General features: G+C 36.2%; 2 protein-coding genes across 4 annotated transcripts in view; both read left to right on the top strand.

The window, feature by feature from the left end:
- Window positions 1-736: 736 nt before the first annotated feature.
- atp5f1c (ATP synthase F1 subunit gamma) lies at window positions 737-9,938 on the top strand. 3 transcript variants are annotated; one of them, XM_049473815.1, is made up of 10 exons: window positions 737-847; window positions 1,349-1,383; window positions 3,086-3,217; window positions 3,600-3,804; window positions 4,747-4,890; window positions 5,765-5,829; window positions 5,922-6,077; window positions 7,608-7,704; window positions 8,853-8,869; window positions 9,798-9,938. In XM_049473815.1, exons 1-9 carry the CDS (start codon window positions 807-809, stop codon window positions 8,857-8,859), a joined length of 882 nt encoding a protein of 293 aa, XP_049329772.1. In that variant the 5' UTR covers window positions 737-806; the 3' UTR covers window positions 8,860-8,869; window positions 9,798-9,938. The 3 variants fall into 3 exon arrangements, with proteins under 3 accessions (XP_049329772.1, XP_022527109.1, XP_007235046.3); XM_022671388.2 differs by lacking the exon at window positions 8,853-8,869; XM_007234984.4 differs by lacking the exons at window positions 8,853-8,869; window positions 9,798-9,938 and having other exon boundaries at window positions 7,608-7,708.
- A 4,323-nt stretch (window positions 9,939-14,261) lies between these two features.
- taf3 (TAF3 RNA polymerase II, TATA box binding protein (TBP)-associated facto) overlaps window positions 14,262-16,651 on the top strand; it is a 93,324-nt gene continuing 90,934 nt past the window's right edge. The window contains exon 1 of the mRNA XM_007234985.4: window positions 14,262-14,608. Within this exon, the coding sequence (XP_007235047.3) occupies window positions 14,443-14,608 (166 nt within the window). The 5' untranslated portion in view covers window positions 14,262-14,442. The remainder of the gene's footprint in view (window positions 14,609-16,651) is intronic.

Consider the following 16,651-nt stretch of genomic DNA (forward strand, 5'->3'; position numbering starts at 1 on the left):
TCACTCCATTGAATCGGTTCCTTTCAATTAGTCAAACCTTTTCAATTTTTTTACCCAAACTGTGAAGCTTTAGTAAAGATTTCTGTTGTTTACGACTAAATTATGGACTGAAGACTTTTAATACGGTGAGTACTCTTAATAAGTATTTTTTCCTTCAGTCTGATGTTTTAATTTAATTTAATAAAATATAACGTAATTTTCTCCATTGCGCATCAAAAACAGCACATAGCTTCATTCGACGAAAAGGGGGATTTTATATAATCCTACACATTAAATGTATATACAGTAAATAAATATTCATTTCAAATCATAATAAAAAACATCATTATAAATGTACAGAAAACGTCACCTAAAAAATCATAATCTAAATTAGGAAACTTAATTAGAAATGTAGTTTTGCAAATGTAATGTACCTGTATGTTTTCAGCAGATATAAGTAGGTTTTAAGCCTGATTTAAAAAAATAAGCTTTAAATAATATTAAATGTGTGTAAAATAACAAATAATCAAATATATATTTTTTTAATGGTTGATATGAATTTCCCCACAGATTGACTTTTTAAAATAATTATTAAATATTCATAAATGTAATCCACAGTAGTATACCATTTTGATTTTTTTTATTAAACGTTTAATATATTATTAAAGTGAGTCGATTCAAACGTGAATCTACCGTTTTTGAATAAGAACCTGAATCACCTGAAGAATCGGTTCAGTAAACTGAGTCGAACGTCAGCCGGATTCGACATTTTGTAGGCGCTGTACGCATGCGCAGTGCGGCCAGTCTGACCTTCATTGGAAGTGAACATGTTCTGCAGGGCCAGCGCGGTGGTGTTCCTCCCACAATGGTAAAGCCTTTAAAACTCTTCATTTTTACATTTTCTGATTAATGACATTGTGTAAAGCAGTATTACTGTGCAGTGAAGGTGTTCAGGGCCCGGTTCTGTCTGTTATTCGGGTCAGAAGCTCGCAAGGACGAGCCGGTCCCGGTAGGCCTCAGTAGCTTAACGTCAACGGCTGGATTAAGCCTGAGAGTGTGAACTTCACCAGTCTGAGTATTATAATCAATATTAACCCTCTGCATTTATCCACTGCCCTATATTACCCAAAATATAATAAAATAATTAACACACGGGTTTACATAGTTAAATAGCTGTGTAAATTGTAGTTGGGTTTAGCAGTTTGACCTGTTTGTATTAGAGCTACACATGCTTGATGACTGCTTCATATCATCTAGTATTAGGGCCTAAATATATAGATAGTTTAAGTGTAAAATGTAAGTGATGCTGGTCCCTATAAGAAAACTGAAGCTGTTTAATATAACTGATTGAATCCTCTCCTTGTTGCAGTGGGCAGGTCAGGAACATGGCTACCTTGAAGGACAGTAAGTAAACTAAAGCATTTATATTTATACATACAGAGATTTTCATTAAACATATAATTATCTATTTTAGTTTGGGATGCAATGATGTGGGAATTCTGTACAGATGCATATATCTGATATACACACTGATATGTCTGATACACACAGACTACACATCAGTATAGCTTTTATGACTTTATATCTAAATACTACAAATTAGTTGTTTGTGCTGCTGTTAAAGTGTTTTAAACTGTACAATTTTAAGTAGAAAAAATAGCTGAGGGATAATTGACTTAAAAGCTCCTTGTGATGAACCTCAGTCAGTTGATGTACTGTATGTATTTGTATGTAAGGACTTTTTTTTAAAGCTGCATATTTATTTACCTAAAAATTACAAAGCATTTATAGAAGATGCAAAATACTTATTTTTATTGCAGTAAAATAACTTATTTACATTCTGAAAATTTGAGGCCTTTAAAATCCAACTGGACACTTGAGCTACCTGTTCATGCTCTACTCCACTAAATAATTCCAGGTCAGTGACAGGAATCAAACCCAAATTATGCATGTCTGAAAATGTAAGGAATGTTTTGGAGGAGATGAACAGTTTCATTTATATTCAGGAAAATATTGATTTTAAAATGAAGTTTAGGAATAAAACAATTTTAAGATTTTATTCGTTATATTTTGACATATTTAAGTAAATATTTTTTAAATATTTTCTATTACAATTACAATTCTGCTTTTCAGTAATGTTCCTTATAAAACATTAAAGCTTTTTTTGTAATGTTAGAATAGAAATCCTCAAGATTTAGAGGTGTAATGTCAGGCAGACAGTTGACAAAAATCTTGGCATATTAGGTGATATAAATATTAACCTTTAGTAACGTGTTTTTTTTGTATTTTGTATTTTGATCAAAAGTTTACTTAGTTAGTTTCAAATAAAATAAAATAGTCCAAATAAAATGAAATGCTGGTTTTACATTTTAATACGATTTGCCATGAGACTTTTATTGTGAAACCCAAACTGGCAGGTTAGCCATAATGCTAACTGATTTCTGAATTGAATTAATAGCTATTGTTTGATAACAGATGGATAGCACTGTGCTGTTTAGATTAGTAGGATCTGTGGTTTAATAAAAAAGTGGATTATGGCTATATTTCACTCCGTTCTTTAGTTATTGACCACAGAATGCTGGAATGCTAGTTTACAGCTAACTTTAGCAGTAAGGACTGGAGCATGTTAGCCTGCATGCTAACTGTTTTCTGAGATTAATGAATGGCTATTTTGTGCTGTCCTTAAGATGTAACTTTGCTGGCTAGTAGCTACATATGGACGGTTCTACTGTTTGATATGACATGTATGATGTCTGTACTGTATTACTCTGGTCTTCAGTTATGAAGTTCAGAACTCCTAGCAGAGCTGTTCTGTTTGCCCCCAGTGAACATCACTGTAGCCATAGTGCCATAGTAGCCACAGTGTTTGGTCCTTTTCCAGCATACAATTCATGCTTTAGCGAGGACCAGGTTGGAAATAATGGGAGGAAAAAAGCATTTATCAGCAATTACTGATATAATTCCGATATCATTGTGCATCTAATGTTATTCAGTTTAATTGTGTTGATTTGCTTGCATGTAACATCTGTTTTATGGCATATTGACTGACTGGGGGTATGACCCGGTGATGCGTTTTTGTTCATTTCTTTTCTGTTTTGATCTTTAGTCACCATTCGGTTGAAGTCCGTCAAGAACATCCAGAAGATCACCAAGTCCATGAAGATGGTGGCCGCCGCCAAGTATGCTAGGGCTGAGAGGGCCTTGAAGCCAGCTCGTGTCTATGGCACTGGTGCTCTCTGTAAGTTTCCTTGAATAGATTTAGCCTGTTAATTGCAAAATATCTCATTGCTATAACATCAGACTATAATCCACCAATGAGACCTGCTGACAAATCACAAATGTGCAGAATGAGTTTCCCAAACTCAAATAATCTTGACAGTATGGTGCTTTATCGCTGCCATGCTGTGATGCCACAACATTGATACAACAAGTTTTGTTCATAAAGAATGATTTAATTGTATTGTCATTATGTTAAAAATATCTCTGGCGGGGGGGGGAAACAGGCCTATTTAGATATATACAGCAGCTCAGCTTTCATTAGCTCATATTGTGATTTCATTCATACTGTGATGTTATTGTGATTTATTGTCACTGTAATATTTGTACTGTGTGTGTTGCAGCGCTGTATGAGAAGGCTGACATAAAGGCTACAGATGATAAGAACAAGCACTTGCTCATTGGCGTGTCGTCTGATCGTGGGCTGTGCGGTGCCATCCACAGCAGCGTGGCTAAAGCCATGAAGAATGAAATCGCCAAGCTCTCCGGTGCTGGCAAAGAGGTGATGGTGGTGAATGTGGGAGACAAGCTGAGGGGTCTGCTGTACAGGTACGGCTTCTTTCTCCTGTTATTTTATTGTCTCTTACTGCCTCTCACTGGAATTTTACCTTGTAGGAGCTGAATTGGTTTTATGGAATGTTATTTGTGAATCTAACATCTTCATTTGGGTTTAATGTCTTCTTTGCACCAAAATAAAAGCTTTTGATTGAACAAAAAGAAACATGGCTGATGGCTGAATTTGAAGATCAAACCTAGTATACATGTTTAAAAAAAATCAGATAACCAGTATAAATATTTGTCCAAATAGTTTTAGTCGTTGAATATTATGAGTAGACATTTAATAACTAACAATTACCATTTGTAATCGTAAAGGTATCATTGTCAGACTCTAGGACTAGAGAAGGACTGCTGTTCAGCCAACTACAGAAGAGCATTCTGTACCATTTAATTGGTATAAAATCCACAGTCATTAATGTTGGGCAAACAGGCAAAAACTGTACACTGGAGGAATTTATAAATATCAGTAACAAATACAAATTCAAATAAATAATTTAAAATAAGTAATTAAATAAATAGGTAGTCAAGTAAAACAAGTAAAGTAAACCTTTTATTTTTTTTTTTTAATAAATAATAATAAAAAAAATAATGACTGACAATAATTATTATTTTTTAATGACATAATTATACCATCAATTCTGCTGCACAAAAGCCTCTAATTAAAGGGGGGCAGCCCGATTTAACCATCCTAAAACCTGTTTACCCAGTTCCTGGCAGCCAGGTGGCTAATGCTAAGCTAGAAATTTCCTCGCTACTAAATATTCCTTTAGTCAACTGTTGGTGATATTAACAAAATGAAAGCAACTGGGAACAAAAGCAACTTACTGTCAACTTAAAACTGCAAAGAGGGATCAGTGGATGCTGGGTAGCATAGTGTGCAGAGGTAGCATAGTGTGTGTGATTGTGATCTCTCTCTTGTTTTCTTCCTTCCAGGACCCATGGCAAACACATCCTCATGAACTGTAAAGAGGTGGGCAGAAAACCCCCAACTTTCACTGATGCTTCTGCCATTGCCATAGAGCTGCTGGACTCTGGCTATGAGTTTGACCAGGGCTCCATCATCTACAACAGATTCAGGTCAGTGTTATAAAGCACCTTTTGCAGAGCTCCAGAAGTACATGCAAATCTACCAGAAATGGATGTCCAGCATGACTTTAAATGAATGGTTCACTCTGTATAGCAGATTTTGGAGTAACATAAATGTTGGGTAGTTATAATCTGCCCCTGCTAGATATACACTGTACTGTGTGTTTAGCAACAAATAAAGAGAAAAGGGTGATAAAATAAAATCATGTAATTTTGCGTTGCACATGCTGTGATTTGATTTGACTACAAATTGCTATTAAGCATGCATAAATTGCACTGTACTTGTTTTCCTTGCCATATGGGTCTCCTGGAATGGATTGGATTATGTCTGCCTAGTAGATGCACTTGTTGCACTTATTTTAGGTGCACTGATTGCATTAATAAAATATTGGATGGTTCATTTCTGCAGTTCTTTTCAATGGGGTGCAGCCCCCAATATTTATTTATTTATTAAAACATTCAAGTTCAATATTTTGTCAGTATGTACAGTTACATTAACAATTTATGACAGTAAGGAGGAAAAATGGCTAATTCTGCAAAATTTGGCAGTTTAGACATTAGACATAAATGGCTGTGCGTTAAGTTTTTTTTAGGGCACAGCAAATTTACACTGTTACACAAGCTCTACACCGAATACTATACATTTGTACATCTTCAGTATTGTCCCATAAAAATGTATAATAAAATGTAAAAAAGTAAACCGTGAGTACACCCCTTACATTTTTGTAATATAATATAGTGAAGGGTGTTCTCACTTTTTTTAGGTACTGCATTTGTATTGTGTCAGTTCATTGTTTTGTTTTGTTGACTGAGTTATTGTACAGAATTAGCTCTAAGTAAGACTTGTTCCTCTGTGTGTGTGCAGGTCTGTTATTTCCTACAAGACAGATGAGAAGCCCCTGTTTTCCGTGGACACAGTTGCAAACTCAGGTAATACTGGAAACAGCAGTATGGTTTGTAAGCAACACATTCTATAGTTAATGCAAAGCCATATACTAATCTTTTCTTTTTTGCCAATGCAGAGAACATGGGCATCTATGATGACATCGATGCTGATGTTTTGAGGAACTATCAGGAGTTTGCTCTGGTCAACATTATCTACTTTGGGCTGAAGGAGTCCACCACCAGCGAGCAGAGCGCTAGGATGACCGCTATGGACAGCGCCAGCAAGAACGCCTGTAAATACAGCCTTCATCGCGATAATCATTATCCTGTTTGTCTTACAAAAGGAGTTTTTATTAAAGGAAATAGTTGTTGTTAAAGCACATTTTGGTACATCTGGCTTAAACTATTAGACAATTTAATAGGCACAATTAAAGTGTAGTAGGACTATGAATCACAAGGCATTTACATGTGACAATACTGTAATGATACATTGAACATGATGATATCCCTATGCCGTAATTCTACAATAATCAATATATCTCACCTGTGTGGATAAAAGGAGGATAAAATACTCCTAAATAGGTAATTACCAGGAATTATGGATTTATTGGTGTCAGTTTCACAAACTTTAACAACCAATCTCCTTCACTATATGTTAGGGGTGGGAATCGATTACTATCTCACGATTCGATTCGATTCCGATTTTGGGGGCCACGATTCGATTCAAAATCGATTTTTGATTCAAAACGATTTGAATTATAAATATTTCTGCTTCTGGCTTATGAATCGTATTGAAAAAAACCCTCCATAATATACACTGGTCCTGGAGCAAGTAATGTGTTACAAAAACAATAAAATGTGCAGGAATGTGGGTCCTCAGTGACAGAGGAATCACTGGGATGTCACAATGACGTTAATGAACAATAAATACATAAATAAATAACACTGCTTTATTACCAGGCTACTAGCGGTGGTGTGTAGGTGACGCTGCTGGGCTGATGTGATGATAGCAGTGGAGCGCTAAAGTTCAGGAGCAGCTGCTGATTAACTAGTTAATTTAAGGTGGTTGTATTTCTTCAGAAAGGGGGCAGGAGGTGGAGAAATTAATTCATATTGTCCATTCCTTAATTCCTCTGTGATGAGGAGCTGAAATTAGCTCTGATTAGCTTATTGTTATTTTTCCGTTCCGCCTTAAATGCTGCAGCCCGCTGCCACCTGTAGCGTTATTTAAGGTGGAACTGGAAAGTTAGCTAGTTAGCTAGCTAACAGTTACTGAAACTAACTACTAGCGATCTTTTTTATGCTTGTTATGAAGCATTCTGCCATAAAACATTGAAACTACACGTTAATCTAATGTAATATAGTGCTTGTTCTGCCATCTTACCGGTGATTCTCAAACACCTACGCTCTGTGTGTGTCTGGAAGATCTCCAAAGGGACAAGCGCTATCCCCAGGGTTGCCAGGTCCAACAAAAATACCCAGCCCAAAATCAGTCTAAAACCCGCCCCTCAGAATCGATTTTGGGACATTTTAAATCGATTCTGAATCGTAGTAAATGAGAATCAAGATTCTTATGTGAATCGATTTTTTGGCACACCTCTACTATATGTTTACACTATTCATCTGATTAGTGCCACCATGTAGGGTAATGAAGCAGTAACTGTTAGGGAGTTTAGAGGTCCTGTTTTTAATTAAATTCCATATATGACTCCATGTATCTACAGTATACTGTCCCACTGTTACTTATTACATTTTCATTCCATGTTTTACACTGTCTTGTATTTTTAATTGAATTGTTTGTGTTTATCTCATTCTCCCCACAGCTGAGATGATTGATAAGCTGACCCTCACCTTCAACCGCACCCGCCAGGCCGTCATCACCAAGGAGCTGATTGAGATCATTTCTGGAGCTGCTGCTCTGTAAGCTCTCTTACTACCTTTTACTACTTCTACTCCTTCTTATATTGATTAACTAATTTATATTATCCCGTTATTCACTCATCCCTTAATCCACTCACATTCTTTCATTTACCTGTCTGTCAGTGTGTGCTCACATTCAGTTACATGTTTACATGCATTTATTGACCTCATCTCATTCTTATTCAATTTATTCTTATTATTTGAATCATTAAGCAGGGCTGGGCAATATGATAAAGATATAACGGATTTATACAATGGGATAGTGCAGGTACAAATATGTAGCAGATCCAAATAAAGCAGCGAGTTCCATCATATTGCACAGTACTGATTATTTCTAGGGACGCTAGATTAAAAAAACACTAAATTAAAAAATCACTAAAGTATAGGAAAGTTTTTAGTCATTTAGTCAGATTTTTATGCTTTACTTTCTAATTAAACTGTACGTTTAATTACAGAGTGTGCAAAAATCCTATTAAATTGAATCATGAGCAGCAATAATATCGCCCAGCTTTGGCAATGCACGATTATGCAAACCAAAGGCAATAGACTTAGATTTATATGGTTCAAATCAATATCAGATTTATATAGTATAGACTCAATTTAAAAATATATATTGTGTCCATGTCATCGAGCGCTAGTAACAATGTATCATATGATAAAGTGGTCATATTGCCCACCCCTCAAGTGTTTTGTTATTGTGCCATTATATCAATCTGGCCCCTCCCACTAGTTCTTTCCTAACTCTGAAGAAATCATTTCACTAATCTTTGACAACTTCTGGGTTCTGTTTACTTGTTCTCGCAAGAAAACAGTAAAATAGAAAGAATTGTGCTTTCTCAAACTGCTCCATGTTAATTTTTCCCAGCAAAAAAAAAAAAAAAACACTTTTACATCCTTGTTAATTTTAAACAGAAGTCAAAGTAATCATTTTGGTCGAGTCATTTTGGAGCATTTTTATTGGTTCATTCATTACATTTTGACACAAGATCTACACAATAATTAACATTCAGTTTATTCCAAGTCTTTTTTTATATTTATTTATTATCCTGATACTAAAACTAAATTATCTTGTCAATACTAATCATGCATTCTCATTTCCCTCTCACCACTAACAACCTTAACCTGCATGCATTCACCTCTCTCCCCAGCGAATGAGATGGGACAGGTAAACTGTAGTACAGTATATTTAGAGTGTCTAGCTATGTGTGTTGCAGTAGCACAGAATCTGTAGTCTAGTCAGTAGTTTTATTCATTAGAAGCCACTTCCTAGTCTGCATAATACTGTTATTTACTAGGGGTGTAAGGGGACACTGAAATCACAGTTCTGTTTACACCACAGTTTGGAATACCTTTACAATTTTAGTACCATACAAACACATCTAAATTTGGGTGGCAAGCACACATGTGAAATTACTTTATGTACCTTAATACTGTATAATAGAATGTGTTGTTTGCACGGAACTGTGAGCCCCATGCTATGAATGTCAGTCGATATTACACACATTTTATGTATGATTTATGCATAGATCTCTTTTTAAAGTCTGAATTAAGGTTTGTGTGTGTTGTGTTTCATTGTATTCTGTACTGTATTTAGTCCGGTTAGTTTTGGTTTCATACTGCAATTTAGTGACTGAGGGCACTAAACAACTTTACTACATAGTGTCATCAACAAATCATCCTGGCTGGTTCGTAGAAGGTCATGTTCCAGATTGTGTCAAGTAGCGAGTTGATTTACCAGGTGTTGTGCTGAATTCTGCCTCCCTGCCACATTTAGACTCTATTCGAGTGTGGGTGTGTCCTGCATCAGAATGCATGTAATAGATTCCCCTCTGATTCCTTTTCTTTTCTGTTTAGAAATAAGGGTTAATCTACAGTTACAGTAGGTGCAGAAATCACCAGCCCTGTAATCTGTTGTACCCATACTGCTGTGTGACACACCTGCTGCAGCTGTATTTCTAATTTATATTCTATTCCTGTTCTGCTTTTCAGACTTTTATTCTGAAGTGTGTTGCAGCCCTAGTAGTAGGTAAACAAAAACAGCCATGTGATTCACTGTGTCAAAGTATTCATTTGTCTTTTCGTTCTCTCCACAGATAAAGAGGACCCATCCGGACCACCCCTCTGGTTCTGAGCGAAAGAATGCGTTCCAGTTCAGTGATCTGGCGTCAAGTTAAATACTATTTGTGCTTCTGTTTGTAAGATATGAGTAAATAAACCTCTTACATTGACCTCCACTATAAATGCCCCTGTCTCATTTTTGTCCTCAAACTGTTTATGTTCTGACTGAAGAAGTTGACTTTGGACAACTTTGGTTTTATATTAGACTTTTAAATTTTCAAGATTGTACCACAGGTCAAAGTTATTTTTCTTTTTTATTTACAAATAAAAATAATCATTTAGACCATTTATTTGCAGAAAATGAGAATAACAAAGATGCAGAGCTTTCAGACCTCAGATAATGCAAAGAAAACAAGTTCATATTCATAAAGCTTTAAGAGTTCAGAAATCAATATTTGGTGGAATAACCCTGGTTTTAATCACACTTTTCATGCATCTTGGCATGTTCTCCTCCACCAGTCTTACACACTGCTTTTGGATAACTTTATGCCACTCCTGGTGCAAAAATTCAAGCAGTTTAGTTTGGTTTTATGGTTTGTGATCATCCACCTTCCTCTTGAATTATATTCCAGGTTTTCAAAAAGCTGTAGATAATTCAGCAAATCTAATTTAAATGGTTTATTTATTAAAAAAAACATTTTAGGTCAAGCTCGTTGATTGCTTTTAGGGATAAATGGTGAAAAACTTTGACCCTGACAAAAGACCCTGAAACTTGATCATCTTTTATGTGAAGTAGTTACTGTATCTCTGACTGAGAGAACCAAGAACAGCAAACATAAATCTAAACAATTATAAAATACAGTCCCTAGCACTAGGCTTTACATGCACAAGAGCAGAAAATTACAAATCTGATGGTAAATTAAGTATTTTGCGGGGGGCCATGGAGCATCTTACAGATGATTAAGTGGTTTGGAAACTCTTGATCTAGAACATGTCTTAACGTGTCACAAATTCCTACACTTCTCTTGCTTAAATTTTTAAGTATTATCCACTTAACCGGCAGGTTAATGTTATAGCTGATATACTATCCTATCCTTTTATATCTTCAAAATTGTTCCATAATTATTATTACAATAATTCAGCGTATAACTTGACTAGGGGAGAGTGTAAAGGACTTACACTATATGTCTGAATGTTTTTGGATATCCCTTTTAAAGAATGCTGCATTCAGCTACTTTTTAGGTCACACTTACTGCTGATACAGATGTGCAGATGCACACAACTTGCTTTGCTTTCATATCCTCACAGAAATGTTCCAAAATCTAGAAGGAAGCATTTGTTAAACTGTAGAGACAGTTACTCCAACAGAGGCAGGACAAACTCTTTAATACCCTTGATTTCAGAAGAAACCATGAATGAGCTGCTGTTCCAATATTTTGTTGTTTATTGTAGCCCACAGTAGCTTGCAAAAGTATTTATACCCCTTAAACTTTTTTCACATTTTGTCACCACACAACAACATATTTAAATGTAGGCCTATTGTATTGAGATTTGAAGTGGTAGACCAAAACAAAGGGAACAAAAATGATATGTGGTTTTCAAAAATGTATTCTAATAAAATCTGAAAAGTGTGATGTGCAAAAGTATTCAAACCCCTAAATAAAACCCAGTGCAGTCAACTGCCCTCAGAAGTCACTGAATTAGTTCATAGAGAAGTGACTTTTGCACTTTGCCACAAGTCATGTAGGGGGCACATCAAACATGTGGAAGAAGATGTGTCCCTGTGATCAAACGATATCAAAGTTTACATTTTGGGACAAAGTGCAAAGTGCTTTGTGTGGCGAAAAGGTAACACTGCTCATTACTCTGAATACAGCACCCAACTGTGAAACATGGTGGTGGCAGCATCATGTTGTGGGTAAGCTTCCTTCAGCAGGGACAGTAAAGCTGGTTAGAGTTGATGGGAAGACAGATGGAGCCAAATACAATGAAATTCTGAAAGAAAACCTGTTGGAGGCAGCAAAAGACTTGAGACTGTAAAGGGACCAGTTTTACCTTTCGGCAAGACAATGACCCTAAACATATAGCCAATATATTTAGTTAATAATTATGTGTTAGAATGGCCCAGTGAAAGTCCTGACCTAGCTTCTCTAACATCTGCTGAGCATCATTGTAACATTTTACAATTATGTGTTGGTTTATCACAATCTCAATAAAATACATTAATGTTCGTGGTTGTAAGATGACAAAATCCTGTACTGTATTTGTTTTCCTCCATTGTTGCGACTTAACTCGGGTTATCGATACAGGGAGCCTCCTTAATATAAGGAAAGGCTTGACCTAAAAAAAAAAATAGCTTTCTGGTTTAATCCAATCAGTGAGCTTCTCCCACCACTCAGCCAGCGCTCTTTGATTAAAGCAGGTTAAGTTACACTGAACTGATTACTGATGAACTCTACCGCCTCCGCGGCCCCTCCATTGTTGTTTTATAATAATTGGCAATCAAAACAAGTTTAGCCTCCTCATTATCCCCCTGCAACCCGACCCCTCATCCTAATAAACAGCAGCGAGTCGGGCATGGCGGCCTGGGCTTGGGTGACGCCTGCATGTGAAGCAGTGCTGGTGTTGAGTGACTGCACTTTAGTAAGGGTGAGTTCTGGGGTCGCTGATCGCGGCTCTGGGAGAGGCCCCTGACTGATAGCACTGCGCCAGGGGGAAAGTTTGTTTGGCCAGATGGCAAATCATGCATTATTCACCTGCTGGCAACTGGATCCATCGTGGTTAGGTGCTTTATGCATGCTAATCTGACCCATTCCTGCACGTGTCCCAGAGTTCTGTTCATCATCTAGATTTAGCATTTGGAGTTTGGTGGAGTGCAGTAGCCAGTATTAAACAACTATAATAAAAGTCCCCAATGCAGAGCCAAATAAAAAAAAGTAATGCTCTTTTAAAGTTATGACCATTTAAACTTCAATTCCAGGAGCTAGCATTGTGTCCCATGAAAGCGAAATAATGCTTCACTGACCTCTGCAGACAGGACTGAGTGTGATGAGGTTGAATGTGACGAGGTTGAGTGTGACAGGTTAAATGTGATGTAGTTGAGTGTGAAAGTTGAATGTGACAGGAATGAGTGTGACGGGATTGAATGTGATCAGGTTGAATGTGATTGAATGTGGCAGAGTTTAATGGAATGGAGTTGAGTGTGAAAAGTTGAATGTGACAGGAATGAGTGTGACGGGGTTAAGTGTGCTTACATATGGTTACATTATGGTTGCTAATGTAAGCATATGTGTACATTAGCAACAGAAACTTAACATTAATAAATTGGCATTATTTATTTGTCTGATGTTGTAATGATGGTCAGCGCAGATATACAAATAGGTTTGATGTCTACAACTTTAGACACATTTAAAAAATAATAAGAGCAATGTGTACAAGTATTAAACAACTATAATAAAAGTCCCCAATCCAGAGCCAAATAAAAAATAGTAATACCCCTTTAAGATGATGACCATTTAAACTTCCAGGAGCTAACATTGTGTCCCATGAAAGCTAAAGAACGCTTTTTAACAAAATGTGGCTGGTGGGGAGTTTAACCTCTTTTAATGTCTCCTACAAACTCTTTTAATGGATAATTATTAATGTTATATTTTAAAGGCATATTTGACATGTGCCTAAATAGTATTCATCACATATGTTCAATAGTTTACTACAATTTATATAGGGAATATAAGTAATAAAGTTCTGTGTTTTGTTTAAATACATGTCATATTCCATGTGTGTGTAATGTACACAATTTTCCATGTAAATGAGTAATTTAAACGTCACTTTTATTCAGATTTTTTATATCTGTTTTATTTATTGGGAACTTATTTATCCGTTATTTTAAGATGAACATTTTATTCGATTTATTTATTGGATTTTTAAAAACATGTTTATTATTTGGAACTATTTTCATCCTGTTAACCTATTAGGAACTTTTTTTACTAGAACCATTTTTAATTTGGTTTATTTATAGAAAACCTTCATTCTGGTTTATGTATTTAGAACTTTTTTTAATCTGGTGTATTTATTGAGGACTTTTTATCTGGCTTATTTACTGAGAGCCTTTTTATCTGCTTTATTTATTGAGAACTTTTTTATTTGCTTTATTTATTGTGAACTTTTTATTCCTTTAGTTCTTAATTTATTTATTAAGATTTTTTTTCCGTTTATTTATTGAAATGTTTTTTATCTGGTTAATTTATTGGGAAGGTTTTTTAAATTTTTTTGGGAACATTTGTATTAGATTTATGTATGGGAACCTTTTATCTGGTTTATTTATTGAGTTTTTTTTATCTGGTTCATTTATTGGAAGCTATTTATCTGGTTTGTTTATTGAGAACTTTTTATCCGTGTTATTTATTGGGAGCTTTTAAATTAAGGACGTGTAGATGATCCCGCACATAATCGAGTCGCGAACGGTCTTGTGTGTGTGTTGTGCGCATGCGTGGAATCGATGACTCGACTATCGGTTGAGTGAGTGAATGATGGCGCCTGCTATGGAAGCGCTAACCGACCTCCTGATCTGAAGCAGCCCGGAGAAACAGCAGCAGCAGGAGCAGCAGGCCGGTCCAGCGCGTGTTTTAGCGGCTTGTTGTGGTGTGGGATATGCCGTGTCCGGCTCGGCGGGGCTGAGAGATGTGTGAGAGCTATGCCCGCGCTCTGCTGCGGGTCTCCGTGGCGCAGGTCTGCCAGGCGCTGGGCTGGGACGCCGTGCAGCTCTCCGCCTGCGACCTGCTCTCCGACCTGCTGGAGCGGTACCTGCAGCAGCTCGCCCGGGGCTGCCACCGCTACTCCGAGCTCTGTGAGTAGAAATAAGGGATTTACACATGTGAAATAGGGCTTAGGGGTGTGTTATGTGGAGTTTTGAGTGCAAGAATACTGATTTATCAGCTCTTGGAGCCAATGTTTTGAGTGTGCGCCTGGGCTCCAGGTGGTAGCTAGCACTAGGGTAGTCAGTGTTCTGACTGTTTTGGAGCTTTAATGGAGACATGTTCGTAATAAAACTGCATTCAGAAGCTCTCTTAGCTCTGTACGTGTGAAGAAACAGGTTAAAATGTTGAAATTCAGGCAATTATGCTTTTCCTGCTCCTCTGTTTGGGAACACTGGTGCACCAAAGCTGCAGAGCAGATCTCAGTGAATGTAAATAACTTAATACTTAAATGTCTGTTAAATAATAGTTCTTCATTTTTATAGGTTTGAGTAAGCTCTATATAGCTGTTTATCATACATTTCTGCATAAGTCTGATCTAAAACGTCCTAAATCTTGAAAGTGAGTAAGATACGTAGAACCAAATCAAACATGAGGCTAAATATAGTACACTTGGTCATGTTTTTATTGAGGACAATGATTCAATAGTGTATATGTGTAGTAAAACTATGTAAACACTTAGGATTAGGAGATAGTTTAAAAAATTGAGTCAGGTTTTAGATCCTCACCACCCATGTTTATGGAAGTGCATCATCTCCCACAAACAGGTGAATTCTGGGAACATCAGAGAAAGCATTGTTGATTCACATCAAGCTGAAATTGTTTCAATAACATCTCTAATGTTTGGACTCCACAGTCAGATAGATTACAGTTACATCATTACCTCTCCCAGTAGCATCCACAAAGAAAGATCACACCAAGTGCAAGGTGTGTAATAGTCCCCAAAGTCACAATGGATTCAAAATTACTTCTAAGCAACTTCTAAACCTTTCTCACATTGTATACAAATTATGTTAGTGTTAATTATCATTAGTCTTCTATCAGAAGAGCACTGAACAACAATTCTGTGCATGGCAAAGATGCCAGGCAAAAGCAGCTGTTCACCCACAGGAACATTGCTGCCCATCTGCAGTTGGCTTAAGATCACATGGACAAGCCAGAAGGCTATTTTTGTGGATAAATTGGTGCAAAATAGCTAGATCCTAAATTACATGTGTTGTGTTTTGAGACAGAAAAGCACTGGCTTCCTGTATAAAAATCTCAACTGTGGAACATGTTGGTAGTATCATGGTTTAAGCCTGTTTTGCAGCATCTGTCCCAGGAGAACTTGCCATTATTGATCGAACAGGGAATTTTAAACTAGTGTCAGGACGTCTGTCTGTGATCTAAATATCAAACAAATATGGTTATGCAGCAACAACATGGTCCAAAACACACTTATAATATACCAAAAACAGTTGGTTTTTGGTATATTAAAGAATTAGGTTATTTTTTTGGAATAAAGAACTCACCAACATAACAGGGCTGAAGCTGCTCTGTATGGAGGAATGGACTACAATTGTTTAGAGCTGATGTGCAGAACTAAACAACCATTTCTGAAAATATTTAGTCACAGTTATTGTTGCAGAAGAAAGCAAAGGTTTACATACTTGTGCCACTCATAGATATGTAATTTATAAATAATAAATAAATGACTGAGTTAGATATTTGGACTCATTTGTTTACTTTGGTTCTACTTATCTAGTTTCAGGTCATATTTGTGTTGAAAATATACTTAAATACTTCTAAAGGTGTTTAACAAGATGTTGCCAACTCAAGCAGTCACAATATTTAATATTCTGTAAAAAAATGTATGTTAGCAATATTTGCACTAAATGTCTTCTTTATGTTTATTTGGATTTATACTAATATTATATAGAGGTAAGTACAGGTAGACACTCTCACTGACCACTGAGTTTATGTTTATTTGGGTTATTCTAATGTTATATAGACTTCTAGTTTACTCACAGATATGTAATATTGGATAGTTTTCCCTTCATAAAAAAGAGTCAAATATAGTTGGGTTTTCCTTATCCATTTTTTAGACTTGTGTATGAAAATCTGATAATATCATAATATTTATTCTGAAAATATAA

This window comes from Astyanax mexicanus, chromosome 2, assembly GCF_023375975.1.
Source record: "Astyanax mexicanus isolate ESR-SI-001 chromosome 2, AstMex3_surface, whole genome shotgun sequence".
In the NCBI taxonomy this organism is placed as follows: Eukaryota; Metazoa; Chordata; class Actinopteri; order Characiformes; family Acestrorhamphidae; genus Astyanax; species Astyanax mexicanus.